The sequence below is a fragment of the Gymnoscopelus braueri genome, assembly GCF_963280865.1.
Source record: "Gymnoscopelus braueri genome assembly, chromosome: 23".
Classification (NCBI taxonomy): domain Eukaryota; kingdom Metazoa; phylum Chordata; class Actinopteri; order Myctophiformes; family Myctophidae; genus Gymnoscopelus; species Gymnoscopelus braueri.
Genome location: NC_137625.1, coordinates 1,667,205 through 1,684,503, shown reverse-complemented (window position 1 = coordinate 1,684,503; position 17,299 = coordinate 1,667,205). Strand labels below are relative to the sequence as shown.

The 17,299-nt window shown below is 43.5% G+C and overlaps 1 protein-coding gene across 1 annotated transcript in view; it reads left to right on the top strand.

Moving 5' to 3' along the window:
- The window catches only part of LOC308079205 (prolactin-like), a gene marked incomplete at both ends in the record, with an annotated part of 71,420 nt that extends 67,871 nt beyond the window's left edge, over positions 1-3,549 (top strand). Inside the window, one exon of the mRNA XM_080420583.1 lies at positions 3,349-3,549. Within this exon, the coding sequence (XP_080276709.1) occupies positions 3,349-3,549 (201 nt within the window). The remainder of the gene's footprint in view (positions 1-3,348) is intronic.
- Between the last annotated feature and the right edge of the window lie 13,750 nt (positions 3,550-17,299).

Sequence of the window (17,299 nt, the reverse complement as noted above, 5' to 3'; positions counted from 1 at the left end):
TCTCAACTGGTCTCAACAAAACAGAGAGTGGAGGCCAAAGCCCAGAGAAAGAGGAAACTCCCAGACACTCAACCTAGCGGACGACTTTGCCGTTTCTGCCGCCAGGGGCTCAAGCAGGGGCCAAATAGTCCGCATATCCATACTGGGTTTCCAGGAGTGACTGGGAAGTATACATTTACTGTCCACCAAAAGTGCTTTTATTGTACAAAGGCATGGCAAAGGAGATGTCATGGAAGGAATTCCAACAATCCTCCTTCTATGCCATGGAGAAGGATAGGTGGACAGCAGAGAGGAAGAAATGAGAGATATGCCAACGTCCCCCCCCCCCCCATTTTCCCAGCAGCTCTTAGTGCCCTGATCATGGACAAGGTCTGAAAGAACTGAATCTAAACTGTAAAGAATCCTGAGCAGCTATTTGCAAAATGTACGTACTGTACATAGACAAGTGAAATTCCATTCATATTGTATGTTGGCTTCTGCTTCTTGGATATTTTTATATACTGTGAATGATGGCTGCTTCTAGCACATTTGATGTACATGTATGACTTCCGCTTCTTGCACAAAAATATCATATATGCCTTAAGACAGTGGTTCTCAAACTTTTTCATTTCAAGGACCCCCAAAATGATATGTATTTGGCCCCGGACCCCATGTCAAAATATGTTGTCCCAGGGACCCCCAGAAGCAAAGATTTGAGTTACAAATGTTCGCTTTAAAAAATATTATATTCAAAGATTTGCACAAAGTTTTAAAATGTTTCAAAAATAGCAGATCTACAAGCTCATAGCGCAGCACTCGGTGCCGCGCTATGAGCTTGTATATCTGCTATTTTTGAATAGCCAAAGTATAAACGGTTAAAATAATTATGATGCTATATTAACACATTTTGCTGGGGACCCCCTGGAACACCCCCAAGGACCCCTGGGGGTCCCCGGACCCCACTTTGAGAACCAATGCCTTAAGAGTTCTGTCATACCTGCCTTTCTACCCGAACAATAATTACCTCTGTCTTACCTATAATGTGTATATATTTTGTATTTCATTATATCCAGAATTATTACGTTTTTATTATCTTTTTGTATTGTGTTGTATTAGCAGTCTCTGCAAAACATATGGCATAAACATTTCAATAATGTCAGTATAAGTGACAAAATAAATCCCTCTTGATTCTCTGAAACTATGATCATATTTTCTCACAATTGAAAGCTGACAAATGACAATTAGCATGATACGAAAATTGTAAAGCTCTGTGTAAATATCTGGTTCATGTTTTTTTTTAAATAAATAGTTTCAGTGATTCTCAACCTTTTTACTTTCAAGGACCCTTACTTTGATAGGCAGACCACGGATGAAAAAGGTAGTGCACACACATCCGTGGCCCAGGTGCAAGACAAACAAAAGTATTATAAAAAAGGAATAAAGTCTGCACACTGGTAATGCTGAAAAAAGCGTTTGTCAACGTTTCGGCCTGTTCAGACCTTCATCAGGACATATACTGTATATGTCGTAATGAAGGTCTGAACAGGCCGAAACGTTGACAACCTCAATAAATACAAAGCAGAGCTTTTTTCGGCATTACCAGTGTGAAGACTCTATTCCATTTTTATTAGACCACGACCCCCATACATTTTAAATCTCTGGAATCACTTCTATATATTGCAATACCATGGACATGCTAAAGCATACTGAAATCACATTGGCTGGCATTCACTACCATGATCGACAGGGATGCCCCTACCGCCGCCACGCCCAGAGGCGGCCGTCTCGTCGCGGGGCAGGAGCTGATAGTAACGGTTTACTAGAAAAGCTTTATTGATCTGTTATTACAGTGCAGTGCTGCCACCAGCTGGTGGCCAAGTATACTGTTTTGATGTGTGCTGGCCTCAAAGTGGCCCTACCGCGGTATGCTGCCTCCTGTTGACTGGACATTGATACTACAGGGAGTTTGCGTTTGGAAAACCTGATGCGATTCTATTGGCTGTCAGCGAGTGACCACTATACACGTCTCGCCGTCGCGGGGCAGGAGCTGATAGTAACGGTTCACTAGAAAAGCTTTATTGATCTGTTATTACAGTGCAGTGCTGCCACCAGCTGGTGGCCAAGTATACTGTTTTGATGTGTGCTGGCCTCAAAGTGGCCCTACCGCGGTATGCTGCCTCCTGTTGACTGGACATTGATACTACAGGGAGTTTGCGTTTGGAAAACCTGATGCGCTTGCCGAGTGACAACTATACACGTCTCGCCCCTGTGGGTAGCTTCTGTGTAAATTGTCGGACTCTGAATCCGTGCGCTCCATTGTCCGCCGGATCGAATCCCACTCAAAGCAGTAATTTTCCGCGATGCAACGTTACTTCTTGCGGTCAATTTATTTACTCGAAGTAAGGTTAGGAATAAGATTAGTGTATAATAAACATCATTTTACTGAGGTAAATGTCATTGATATTTTTGGGGGAGGGTCATTCTTTTTTTTTTAATCACTTGGGGAGGGTCATTGATTTTTTTTTCCCATTCAGAGGGAGGGTCATGGCATTTTAAATTAGGGCACATATATTTCCTCCAGGGACCCCCTTCTGTAAATTTCGACTGGTCCCTTATCAGAAATGGAAAAAATCTAAAGATATATTTTAAAGATATATTTTAAAGATATATTTTCGTGAACGGACATTATGAACAGATGACAGCTTCCGCCGGAATCGGCTTTCAGGGGACGTACCAGTGTTGATTTCGTCGACTAAAACTATGACGAAAAATGTTGGTCGACTACCTTTTTTCACTGCTGAAAACTAAATATATTGACAATTTCGTCAACAATTAACATATAAAAAGTAGACTAAAATGTTAGTGAGGGATCTAGTGGAGAAGAGATCCAGTAGAACTAAAAGTCAAGTCATTTTATGTTCGGTTGCGCTGGGGTGTGCATGGTGAAAATAGAAGATCTACAAGCTCACAACGCGTTGCAGCGTGACGTGTTGTGAGCTTGTAGATCTGCTATTTTCAGCATGCAACCGAGTGTAAAATCAGCCATTATGACACCATCAAGACACCGCCAACATACATTTTACGACTAAATCTACAGTTGATTTAGTCGACTATAATCATATGATATTTAGTCGACTGAAACTAGTCTAACAGTAAAACATTTCAGATGACAAAAATATGACTAAAACTGAATCAAAATGTGCCGTCAAAATCAACACTAGGATGTACAGTAGTTCCCTGTATAGCGTTCAGAGATCGTGTACGCTACGCACAACCCAAAACAGAATGTCACATGAGGGAGGGGGAAGCCAAATCAGCTTTGTTGTTTCTTACCCTGTGTAAATGACCAATTACTATCTTTTCCCACAGATGCAGAACCTGGGAATTCTTGGCACCTCAGAGAACGGCCTGGCGGCGCCCGGCGCCCCCCTGGTCCCCTTGTGGAACAGCGGCGAGTGGCGCCTCATGAGCGACTACGACCTCCTCTACTGCTTCCGCCGTGACTCGGACAAGGTACAAAACTACCTGAAGATCCTCAAGTGTCGCATCGTCCCCGAGCGCGGATGCTGAGAGCCAGGAGAACCCCCCCCCCCTCCCCCCCTCCCTCACTCCCAAAAGACAAGGATGAATGGATGAACAGATGGATGGATGAACAGATGGATGGATGGATGGATGGATGCAGTGTTGATTTCGTCGACTAAAACTATGACGAAAAATGTTGGTTGACTACCTTTTTTCACTGACAAAAACTAAATAAAAACAAAGCTATGATGACTAAAACTAAGACTAAATATATTGACAAATATATTTCGTCAACAAATAAAAACTAGACTAAAATGCTAATGAGGGAACTAGTGGAGAAGAGATCCAGCAGAACTAAAAGACAAGTCATTTGGTTTAATTGCGCTCGGGTGTTGCGCTCTGAAAATAGCAGATCTACAAGCTCACAACACTTCGCAGCGCAACGCGTTTTGAGCTTGTAGATCGGCTATTTTCCGCATGCAACCAAGTGTAAAATCAGCCAGTACGACCAGTGTTGGAAAGTAACTAAAGTAATATGTAACTTAAAGTAATATTATTACTATTTTCCAGTAACTAGTAAAGTAACTAATTACTTTCACGAGCCTTGGTGGTACTCTGGGCTTGAGTGTGTTTATTTGATCCTGTGTTGTTTTTGGTTCATTGATATAATGGTAGACTGGTTGGGAATGGGATGGAGTTGCTTTGCAGGCTGCTGATCCGGTCTAAGTCTACACTCTAGAGTGGATACGGAAACGGTGCGCACTTGTCTGTGTGTGAATTATCGTTCACACACATTTAAAATACATTGTCTAAAAGGCCCTTCCTTCCATTGAGGTCTTTAGTATTCAATTCATAGTCAAATGGTTTTCATTTTGTCATTTAGTGTAAGTTATGAATTCAAACACAGTAAAAGTCTTAGCGTTAATTAAATTCAAATGAGTGTACAAATGGAACCAAATGGACCCATCATGTCATGTGTACAGAACACTTTTTAGAGTTAAATCAGCAATGAGGATTTTACAATGTAGGCTGCAGAAAAGAGAAAAAAACAACTGCTAATGTTGAAAATGCAAAGTCAGACTTTTGGGGAGAAAGGATGCAATTACTGGGGGCGAGAAAAAAAAGTAAAGTAATAAGTAACTAGTTACTTTTGGCAGGGAGTAATATGTAAAGTAAAGATATTACTTTTTAAACAAGTAATATGTAGTAAGTAATATATTACTGGTTTTGAGTAACTTTTCCAACACTGATTACGACGCCATCAAGGCACCGCCAAAATACATTTTAGTCGACTAAATCAACTGTAGATTCAGTCGACTATAACCTTATGATATTTCGTCGACTAAAACTAGACAAAAACTAAAACATTTCAGATGACTAAAATATGACTCAAACTAAATTGAATTTTATTCAAAAGACAATAAAAAAAAAATCAACACATGGATGGATGGATGGATGGATGGATGGATGGATGGATGGATTGACTGAGTAGGTAGAATGAAAGAGAGGAGAGAGAGAATTCTATCTGCAATGTTTAAGACATTCGATGACTCTCTGTCAAAATGTACACTTGTATTATTATTATGTATGTGATAATATATTTATTTATATAGTACCTTTCATACATACAATGTATGTAATTCAAAGTGCTTTAGACAAAAAAGAGAGAAAGGAAAATCATGAATTGAATAAACAAAAAAATTAATGAACTGTGATTTAACTATTCGACTGGAGTTTACTTCTCAATGTATGTGTGATGAAAGGAAGGTTTTCATAATACTTTAGGCCAGTCGCTCTGAACAAAGGCCCTGTTACTAGTAAAATGCATTCATCTGGTATCCCAGGACTAAAGTAGTCCCTGATTCGTGGGCTAGAATGAAAACCAGCTGTAATCTGCATGGGTTCCCAATAGTAGAGGACCTGGCTAAGATATGTATGCACTTCATTTAGGAGAGAATATCTCAACTGTTCTTGGCTAATATGACCCCAGGGAACAACTTAGGAACTTTGACTAATTCTCTATCCGGGACGAAATACCCGAAAATGACCATAACCGGTGCACTACTTCCAACATGGTTCCAACATCTGCTAAACCGTTGGAGCTACACATTTACTGAGGTGCTCAAAATGTTCAGAATACGTATGTTTAGGGAAACATAGAAAAGTGTAATATTTCTAATTTGAAATGTTATGACAGAACAGCTAAAAAACAGTTTTGGCTATAACCTTTGAACCAGATGAGCTATAAATGCAAACTTGTTGTCTAAATCATGTTTTTTGACAATTAGAAACATGTTGGAATGCGTATCTTTATGACTGGATGTGGCTGGACCTCTACTTTACATATTTAAAAGGAATATTAGTTTTGAAAATGTGTTTTACTTACCTTAATCTTTGTCATTTTTGGCAAACTTGGTGTCTACTTTATGCTTTTTGAGCATTAGAAACATATTGGAATGATCATATTTATGATTGAATCCATCTAGATCACTCTGACTTGCTTATTACAAATATGGCCACTATACCAAACATGTTATGTAACATAACGTTTCATCCAGATTGAGTGTATACAGTAGTTGTAGGAATGAGATCAAATTAAGATCAAACTCAGCTCAGCATACATTGAACACTATCATAATAGTCAAAGGTGTATGGCATTTGAACAATATGTTTAAATTAGAATCAGAAAGGTTAATTGCTAAACAACAAATGGTTGCTAGGAATTTGTCTACTACAACAACAGAACAGCTCTGCAATAACTGATACATACAGTACTGCACCCCACACACACACACACACACACACACACACACACACACACACACACACACACACACACACACACACACACACACACACACACACATGTGGCGCAACAATATAGTTGCTGACAATTTAAAAGTGTAATTTTGCATACATGTTGTCGATGTGAAGATTTGCTATGTTCTTTTGATGTGAGGAAAGGGTTCTTTTTGTATTGAGTTCATTATTATTGCAGCAGCCAGCAGTGTAACTGAAGTACCAGTATATCACCAGTAGATGGCAAAGTATCACCTGGGATTGGGAACAGAATGTCTGTGTGAAGTCTCATGTGAACTGAACTCTCACGTGATTTCAAATGCCAGTGAGAGTTTGTTCAGTGAAGAACACACATGCAGGATGTTCAGAGGCAGTGTGTGATACTGAACCGTGTTATATCTATTTTGCAGGTGAGATGGTCAATTTGGGAATGCACATGCTGTGGGGATTATGTTATGGGATGATTTATATTGGGATTGTACTTGGGAATGTACTTTCACTGTGTGTAAGGTTGGTGGGGGAATATGCAGAGTGAGGTAGCCATGATTAGCAACTAGCATGGGGCCTGCTTCTAGTAGCTGTAGCATGGGCAGAAGGCAGAAGCCATGACAGGGCATTGTGTGCTAAATTGGGCTGGAGTAAGATATATTCCTGTGACTTCTGTGATGATATGGTGATCTTATGTAATGTGATGTGATATGTGATGTTATATGAATGTTGGGTTTATACTCTACACAGGAAAGTGATTTATTTTGGAAAGAAGGAAGAAGTTAACTAATGTGAATGTTTATACGGTGACTTGGAAATGAGTAATGGTTATATTTTGGGATTTAGTCATGTGATTTTGATGTTAATTGCCAGTGATTTAGAAATGCCAGTGAGAGTTTGTTCAGTGAAGAACACACATGCAGAATGTTCAGAGGCAGTGTGTGATACTGAACCGTGTTATATCTATTTTGCAGAGAAAGCAACAAAAAATAAAACAAATGTGTAACACCAGTTGGAACCAGCAGCGTTTCTTTCTTGGTCCCGTTACATATTTTGGCGAACCAGCCAGGACTGGAGTGATCCAGCCATTGATCCACCATCCAGAGACAAACCTGGATCAGCATCATCATTAAAAGAAGAAGAATGGAGCAACTACGGGATGAAGTAAGCAGAGTACTGCTGGCGTTGGAAAAGCCAGAGCTCATTTCCACATGTCAACAGCTAAAGTGCTCAGAGCCATCAGGAGGGTTCGAGAAGGAAGCTCGTCGTGCCCTCATCAGATTGGCTGAGTAGACGCTGGATGAAGTGGAGGATGAAGAGGAGAGCAAGGCGTTTCAGCAGTACTTGCAGCATGTCCTGTCACGGATAAAGTCCCTGCAAAAGAAGGAACCGAGTGAGGCAGAGACTGTACCTAATGAACCGAGTGAATTAGATATTCTGAAAGAGAAATATCTCAAGCTGCAGGAGGAACAGAATGAAGCCCGTCGACTGCTAGAAGAGGAGATCGTCGTTTTGGAAGGAAGACAACAGCCCATAGAACCAGCGGTGGATACAAGGACAGTAATTATGTCACCACCTTCACTGTCACTGCCTGAAGTGACTCTTAGAAGGGAATTTATATAGGGAAATGCTTCTAATTGATAGAATGGAATCCTGGAGCGCATGGGACACGCTCAAATGACTGGCTGACGCTTAAAGTCCCTAGGGTAAAAACTGAACTGGGGAAAACAGCCTTTTGCGTTAGTGCCCCAACTACGTGGAATGACCTGCAGCTGAAATTTAAGATCAGTTCGCCCATAACATATGGTCAATTTAAATCTTTGATTGCAGATCTACCCACAAATGTCTGTAACTGTTTTTAATTTTGTTTTTGTTCTGAATTTGTCATTGATATGAATATTGATGTTGTATTGATGTTGTACTGTGCTGTATCTCGACGACACTGCAAATGAGGGCAACCTCAATGTCTTTCGAGAATAAATAAAGGTTTGAAATGAAATGAAAAAAAAAAATCGCAGATCAAAAGAGGCTTGACCCTGCCCAAATTAAAAACTATCCTCACAGGTCACTACAAAGTCGACTCATCTTCAGATCTGCTACACCGACTGATGAACATTACACAAGACCCCAAGGAATCAGCCCAAACGTTCCTGTTCAGAGCAATTGAACTGAAGGAGAAGTTAATATGGAGCTTGAGTAATGAAAATGAGGGTGAGCAGTTTAGTCCCGAACTAATTCAGAGAAAATTCCTCCGCTCTCTTGAAACAGGATTGTATAGTGATGCGGTGAAATTCCAGATTAAGCCTTACCTTAGCAGCCCTAGTGTGACAGATGAAAATTGAATAGAGCGAATAAATGAGGCTGCAAATCTGGAGCAGGAACGGCAGCAAAAACTAAAGAAAACAGTTATGAGCAAGCCCCCTAGACTCAGTGAAATCCATACAGAGGTGTCCCCCCATGCACCTCAACCCCCTTTCAGGAGAGAAACAGAGCCACCAGATGATCACAGAGACCCCACTAACACCGCTGAGTTCAGAGCCAAAAGTAAGAAAAGTCAGGGGCGCAGCACAGAGCAGGATTCCAGCACCAGTCACCTCATAGAAGGACTCAGAGCAGAGCTGTTGGAAATTAAAAAATAGTTCTGGAAACTGCAGAGGCTAACAGAAAGACTCAAACAGACAGAACTTCAGCCTACGCCAGGAACCGACCAGGAGGATGCAGAGCCTGTCAGGAAGCTCAGATTGGAGAGTCATGCAGACACTGCTTCAAGTGTGGCCACGAGGGACACATCTCCAGAGGATGTCGTCAAGGCAGAGAACAGCAGGGAAACGAGAGAGGGCTGCTGAGTCGGGACTCTCAGTAGCCCATGGACATGAGACCCCACTTAGTCCCACTGAGCAGACAGCTGTCACCCAAGTAACTTCCCCGTTCCAGAGTCCCGCCAACTATCTCGCACCCCGACGCCAAGCCAAACTCCTAGACCTCATAGGTAAGAGATGTATGGTCCATTGTCAGTTAGACGGGGTTCCTGTAGAAGCATTATGGGACACGGGTGCGCAGTCTGGTCTTATTAATGAGGAATGGAGGAAGGTGAATTTACCTCATCGTGTGGTGAGACCTATTAGTGAACTGTTGGAGGCAGACAGAGTAATTGGACTTGCAGCAAACCAAACTGAGATACCTTTCCTTGGCTGGGTGGAGGTGGAGTTTAGACTAGGCAAAGATGTAGACCATGTAGAGACACTTTTAGTCCCCACCCTAGTGTCAAGTGACCCAAATGTTGCAGAGCAGCCCATAATTGGCTTTAATGTAATAGAGGCAGTGCTAAATGGGGAGATGGTGTCAGAGGCAAGGTCAGCGACCATTCTCCAAGTGAGTAAGGCATTCTCTGTGACTTTCAGAGCAGCAAAGTCAGTGCTCAGGCTCGTGCAGTCCCCAGAGATAAGTGAAGAAGTGGGAATTGTGCATACAGGGAAGAAGAGGGTTCACTTAGCAGCTGGACAGGTCAGCATTGTCTATGTCAAAGCTAGTAGTGGAGCACAGTTTCAAGGTCAAAACCTCTTACTTGTCCCTTGTGAAGAGCCCACACTACCTGAGGGGATTATCATTGAAGAGGGGTTAGTCAGTATCCCCACAGACAGGTCAATGTATGTGCCGGTCCCCATTGCAAATGTCAGCAAGCAGGCCATGACTTTAGATAAACGCACAGTTCTGGGTCACCTCCAAATAGTCAAGACTGCCTATCCAGTTAGAGTGGAACAGATAGAGAGTGATGTCAACAATAAAGAGGGAGGAAGGGAGGACAGTAAACAGAGTGACACTAAACAGACAGGAGAGCAGACAGGTGAACAGAAAAGGGACACCACTTGCAACCAACCAAAAACACCGAAACCAAGTCAGTGGGATCCCCCTGTCAATCATTCCCACCTAACTGATGAACAGAGAGGATTAGTGAGACAGTTACTGAGAGAGGAGTGTCATGCATTTGCCTACAACGAAGATGACATAGGGAGTATCCCCTCCCTGAAACTACACATTAGTCTTCAGGACCCCACTCCAGTAAAGAGAACGTACATGTCAGTCCCCAAACCACTGCATAACGAGGTCAAAGAATATATACAGGACTTGCTGAATCGTGGTTGGATAGTCCAGTCAAGATCCCCATACGCATCACCAGTGGTGTGTGTGAGGAAGAAAGATGGGACATTGAGACTTTGTTGCGATTACAGGGAGCTGAACAGAAAATCCATCCCTGATTGCCATCCAATCCCTCGAATTCAAGATATGCTAGACTCTCTCACAGGCAGCTCTTGGTTCTCAGTATTGGATCAGGGGAAGGCCTACCACCAGGGGTTCCTGAGTGAGGAAAGCCAACACCTCACAGCCTTCATAACACCCTGGGGTCTTTATCAGTGGACCAGAATCCCCTTTGGTTTGAGTTCAGCCCCCGCTGAGTTTCAGCGTAACATGGAAGAGTGCCTAGTGGGTCTGAGGGATGATATCTGTCAACCCTACCTTGATGATAATCTCGTTCACAGCTCTAGCTTTGAAGACCATGTCAGCCACATGAGAACTGTGTTCCAAAAACATGGAGTTAAGCTCAGTCCACGCAAGTGTGATGTGTTTAAGCGAAAGGTCAGATTTCTGGGACGGATGGTTTCGGGTGAGGGCTACACGATGGACCCAGCTGAAGTGGCCCCTGTGCAGGCATTAAAGGAGAGGGTACATGTCACAGTTTCAGACTTGAGACGAACAATGGGCTTTCTATCATACTACAGGCCATATATCCCAAACTTTTCCAAAATTGCAAAGCCACTGTACCAGCTGCTCTCGTCACCTCCTGACAAGATATCGCCTGCGGAGTCAAAGACAAAGACAAAGACAAACAGAAAGAGTGGCACCAACAAAAATAAAGGTAACCTCCTACCGAACACTCCCATACACTGGACACATAGCCACCAAGAGACACTGAACTTCCTCATAGATAAGCTGATTGAGCCCCCCATTCTTGGCTACCCTGATTTCACCCAGCCTTTCACTTTGCATTGTGATGCGTCCCAGGGGGGACTGGGTGCAGTGCTTTATCAGAGACAGAACAGTAAAATGGTTGTTATTGGGTACGGCTCCAGAACACTAAGCCCACCTGAGAAGAACTATCACATGCACTCAGGGAAGTTAGAGTTCCTAGCACTGAAATGGGGCATATGTGAGCGTTTCAGAGACTATTTGTATCATGCCCCCCACTTCACAGTATATACTGATAACAATCCCCTGACTTACGTCCTCTCAACAGCTAAGCTTAATGCTACAGGTCACCGGTGGGTCGGTGAGTTATCAGATTTTAACTTTTCTATAAAGTACCGCCCAGGTAAACACAATGCTGACGCAGATGGCCTATCCCGTATGTCAGTAGTCATAAACAAGCTCATGGAACAGTGCACAGAGGAGGTTCACCAGGAAGTTATTAGTGCGTCTGTCCAGGGAGTGATAGTACAAAGAGATACACCTCTCATTTGGACCATGCCAGTGTCTGTGGAGGCAGTAACAGTAGTGAGAGATTCACCCACTCTGAGCAAACCTCTAACACCAGAGCAGATCAGAGAAAGCCAACTGAGAGACCCGGTTATTGGTCGAGTCCTCCATCACAAAAGTAACAACCAGCAGCCTTCCAACAAGGTACTCAAAACTGAGTCAGCTGATGTAAGAGCCTTAATGAGGCAATGGCATAAACTTTTTATCAATGACAATGGTGTCCTCTATAGAAAAGCCGGTGACAAATGTCAGCTTGTCCTGCCCAGAGAACACCACCCCACTGTGTTTCAGGAGCTCCACCGTGAAATGGGACATCCTGGAGTCGACAGAACACACAACCTGATCAGAGACCGGTTTTATTGGGCCCGTATGCAGAGTGACATAGACCACTTTGTCACCCAAGTCTGTGAGTGTCTGAAGACAAAACGACCCCAAAAAGCAACCAGAGCCCCTCTTATGCCCATTGTGTCAACACGCCCCTTTCAAATAGTGTCTGTCGACTTCCTCCACTTAGAGACTTGCAAACAAGGGTACCAGTATATTCTAGTAGTAATGGATCATTACACCCGTTTCGCACAGGCCTATGCCACCAAAAACAAATGTGCAAAGACTGTGGTTGACAAGTTGTTTAATGACTTTGCCCTTCATTATGGTAAAAAAAAATAGGAAAATTCACCACGACATGGGAGGAGAGTTCCAGAACCGACTTATGGACCAGCTGCAGAGATGCTGTGGTGTAAGAGGCTCTCATACTGTTATCACCCACAAGGCAACGGACAGGTAGAGCGTTTTAACAGGACACTACTGTCAATGCTTCGAACACTCACAGACACAGAAAAAGCAGACTGGAAAAGTTCATTGGCCAAGATGATTCATGCATACAACTGCACACGCAGTGAGGCCACTGGATTCTCCCCCTATTACCTTCTTTATGGCCGTTTTCCCCGTCTGCCAATAGACTTGCTTTTCAACATACCACCCACAGAGGGACAAGAGAGCTATGCAGAGTATGTTGAAAAATGGCAAACTAGAATGAAACAAGCATATGAGATTGACTCCAAAACATCTGCCAAGAAAGCTGCCCGGGGAAAAAAGGGCTATGACAAAAGAGTCCATGGAGCTGACCTTCAACCCGGTGGACGAGTGCTTGTCCGTAATCTGTCAGAAAGAGGGGGTCCGGGCAAGCTACGATCCTATTGGGAAAACAGAGTCCATGTCGTAGTGAAAAGAAGGAGCAGTGACAGCCCTGTTTATGAGGTGGTACCGGAGGGAGGTGGTAAATGTCGAGTGCTGCACAGAAACCTTCTACTCCCATGTGACAGTTTACCCCTAAGTCACCCTGAACCAGACACAGAGCAGAAAAGAGTCAGCCCCACACAGAGGAGAAAAAGGGGACAAAAGACTGATAAACCAATTGTTTGCTCTGACAGTGAAAGCAGTGATGAGGGTGAGCTTGTGTGCCATTTCCCTAATCACAAGCAACAGAGCCAAAGAACTGTAAACCTAGACCCAGAGGCAGAGCCCTTCGTGCCAGAGATGGAATATCGTGAGGAAGAGCCAGCACCACAGGACGTAGGAGAAGACATCGTTGACTACACAGCAGCAGAGGACAGAGATGACGCTTCAGAGCCTGGAGATCGTCTGCTAGAATCACCAGAGCAGCCGATGTCGGAGGAAGATGAGCCTGCATCACCAACCGTGAGTGCCTACCCCCAGAGGAAGAGATGGCGCCCGAGAATGCTGACCTATGGGACCCTGGGTGAGCCATCGGTGGTCGAGGTTGGAGTTGATAACCTGCATGTGAGTATGCCTTCAGCCACGAGAGACTGTGGCGACCTTGGACCATGCCAGACATTGAAGTATCAAATTAAGATAGACTTTCATAGACACTTGAAGTGACATTTGATATTTGCCTTATAAGAGACTCTTGAAGAGAAAAACAAAAACAAAAACACACACACACACACACACACACACACACACACACACACACACACACACACACACACACACAATGATGACTGTTTTTTAATGTCCCAATCATACATCTATATATCGAAATGCAACAGACTCCAGCTTTGCAGCATTTGCTGTGTCCACCAAATGACTTTTGCAGCCACAGAGGAGGACGATAGCGCACGCTTTACTGGCATCTGCAAGATGGGTCCAGTAAGGTTCCCAGGTTCTGACACTTGGGTGGGAGGAAGGTTCTCAAGGGACCTGGTACCATTTGACCAACATCAGCCTTCCCTGACTATGGGAAAAGGAGTACAGGTATCTCAAAGAAACCCTGGTCACCCTCACCTTGGAGCCTGAAAAGATCAACTCCAATGTCCATGTCCAAAGATTGGAGTGTATGGTCATCATCATATACAGCAAGAGCTGTGGCCACAGCAGAGTAGATGAATCCTGACAGTGGCTTTTCTCAGTCCCTCACGAACATTCCTCTCACCCAAGCTGCACTGATTCAGCATGTAAAACCTGCTTCAGACCAGCTTCTATTGGATCAGACAACCTCCGTCCAACAAAATATCCCAGATTTCAATAGGTTGGGCTGGTACTGGGACTCCATTACTAAGACTTGTGAACCTTACTGGATCTTGCAGGTGCCATTAAAGCTATTGCTGTTGTAACACCAAGACCATAATGTGATATAAACATATTATAAACAATTCTATACACCTTTGACTAGTATGATATCATACTAGTCAATGGTGTATAGAATAGTATTACTATAGAGTATTACTTTTTATGCTGAGCATTGTTGCACATACTGTACTAGCTGTAGCTGTATCATTAGGAACGAGTTCTACTCATTCTATTGAGTTAAATCATTATATTGTTTCAATAAAATTACATTGTAGGATACATTGGTTGTTTCATAACATAGTGGCATATATATCACATATTTGTGATAATCAAATTAGTGTCCTCTAGATAGATTACATCATAAAGATAAGCATTCAAACATGTTTCTAATTGTCAAAAAACATGATTTAGACACCAAGTTTGCATTCGTAGCTCATGTGGTTCAAACGTTATAGCCAAAGGCTTTGGCAGGTGGCAGCCATATTGGATTTGGCCACTATGATGACCCCGAAGGTCGTTGGCTCGGGCACCCTTGCTAAATCATTAGAGCATGCCCTGGGTTACATCAGGGACAAATGTAGTGCTTTTAGATTGATTCGCGCAACTATGGCCCTGGACTGTAATACGTTTTTAGCCGTTTCTTTTAGCTGTTCTGTCGTAGTCATGCAATAAACCAGGTCGCGCTGACGTCTCCATGGCCTGCTCCCGTGGCGGCGCTCCCCGTCGTAGGAACACTCATGGATACGATCCTCCTCACCGGCCCGCACCCATGGTCACCTCAAAATACACAGGTTCTTTAACCGAAGCGCACGCCGAAAAGTGTGCACAACAATGTAGCTCGCCATTTGTGGTGTAATTGAGGCAGTAAACTGCGGACTACCAGGCTGGTTGGTTGTAATAAAGTAGAGGAGAAGAGACGTCAGGACCAGGTTTCCAGAATCATTCAGTGGTTTATTCAGCAACAACAAACACAACAGCAAAGATTCCAGAGGCAGAGCCCCTGTCCACCCCCAGCCTCACGGCGGTCAGGACTGGTTGCAGTCCTGACCGCCGTGAGGCTGGGGGTGGACAGAGAGTAGGGGGGTCCCTATTCCTGAGGGACTGAGGGCCCACTCTACTCGGGGCGTAGCTGCATCTTGGGCCCTTTACAAAGGGGTGTCGATGCAGGAGATCTGCTCCGCGGCTAACTGGTCGTCTCCCTCGACCTTTGCATCTCTATACAGCCTTGACGTAGCGGCGTCTGAGATGCCTCCAGGTAGAGAAATGTGGACATGCCTTGGTGGCATGATTTTCTCCCTGAGTGGAGTGCAGCTGGCTGCTTCCAGGTAGAGAAATGTGGAAATGCCGTGGGGCATGTTTTTCTCCCTGTGTGGAATGCAGCTGCCAGTTTCAAGGCGGGGAATGTGTTGCATGCCTGAGGGCATGCTTTCTCTCCCTACATGGCTGGCCTTTTCCTGCCCTCCCGGGACCGGCTAGGCATGGTCCGGGGAGGAGGAGGCCTTGGTTTCTTTGTCACTGGCTGGATAATCCAGGTTTTGTCCAGGTCTGGTGACAGGGACAGGACTTATGTCTGTCAAGGTCTTGCCTTAAGTCGTTCGCGTCCCGAACCTGTGGGTCTGGGGTGCCTGGAGGCCGGGGTTTCTGCCGAGGGCAGGACCTGTGGCCTTGGGCAAGCGATTGGGTAAGGGTTGTCACAAATTGGGGCTCCCCCGGGGGACGTGTATGTGTCCCATAGTAAGCAGTTGCTGTTAGCTACGCTATAATAACCCAGGGTTACGTATGTAACCCCGGTTTTATTAGTAGCGTAAGCAACTGCTTACATTTTGATATAAATAATAATAAAAAGCATTTTCATTCGATTGGTGGTCATTTTCTCATAGTTATAATGTATCAGAGTGCAATACACCTCCCAACCGATAGGGCCAAGTACTGAAAGCATATACGAAAATACGGAGAAAATGGCCAACAATCGGATTAAAATGCTTTTTATTGAACAAAACGGACGATACGGGTACTTTTGAGGGCCCGTACATATTTTGTAACATCCGTAACCATAGGGTAAGGGTTTATATTTGAAATCTGAAAGTTTAAGTAGATGTACGGGCCAAAATGGTGAAGTTCATCCATGACGGTCGTGACAGACGGCCGTCGTGTATCCATAGCTGCCCCTTATGCTGGAGTATGTTGGCCATAATAATCTGTTGTCGTTTCTGATTATGAATTCATTAAGGATCCATTATTTTATGCTTAGGCCTACCTGGAGGTTAATACTCTGAATTGTGTTTGTTTGTTTGTTTGTTTGTTTGTTTGTTTGGTTGGTTGTTTTGTATTAGTGTTTTATCATTTCTCAGAGTACTTCAGCCATAAACATTTTTGTTTTCGTTACATTCCTAAGCCAATAATTTGATGACCGGCAGAGTCTCCGGTAGGAGTCTCCTACTGACCGATGACCCGGGCAACAAAAAAGCACCATGAATTCAAGGCTTGGGTGTGTAATTGAAAATAATATTTTTTAATGTTTCTTTTTTCTAAAATAAACGTGTATACATTATCGTTGGAAAACCCTGGAAATGCTACATCTCAAGGGGTTATTATTCGTAATAAAGAATTTCAATCATCATCATCATCATGTTCTCAATCTCGTCATCTTCTACCCACCCTGCTGTGTGTTCACCCCGCCCTCTAGTGGTTCTAAATTGCCATCGTAATAGTAATGTAGTCAATAGAATGGGGAGTTTGGATCAGCATTTGCACTAAGAATTGCTTCGTAGCATATTTGTAGCAATTATAGCTGAACCTGCTTTGATGTACACAGTGGTTCAATGTGTCACATGTACTTACTGTACGTACATACTAATAATAGTAATTCTTGAACTGCTTAAACTGCTTA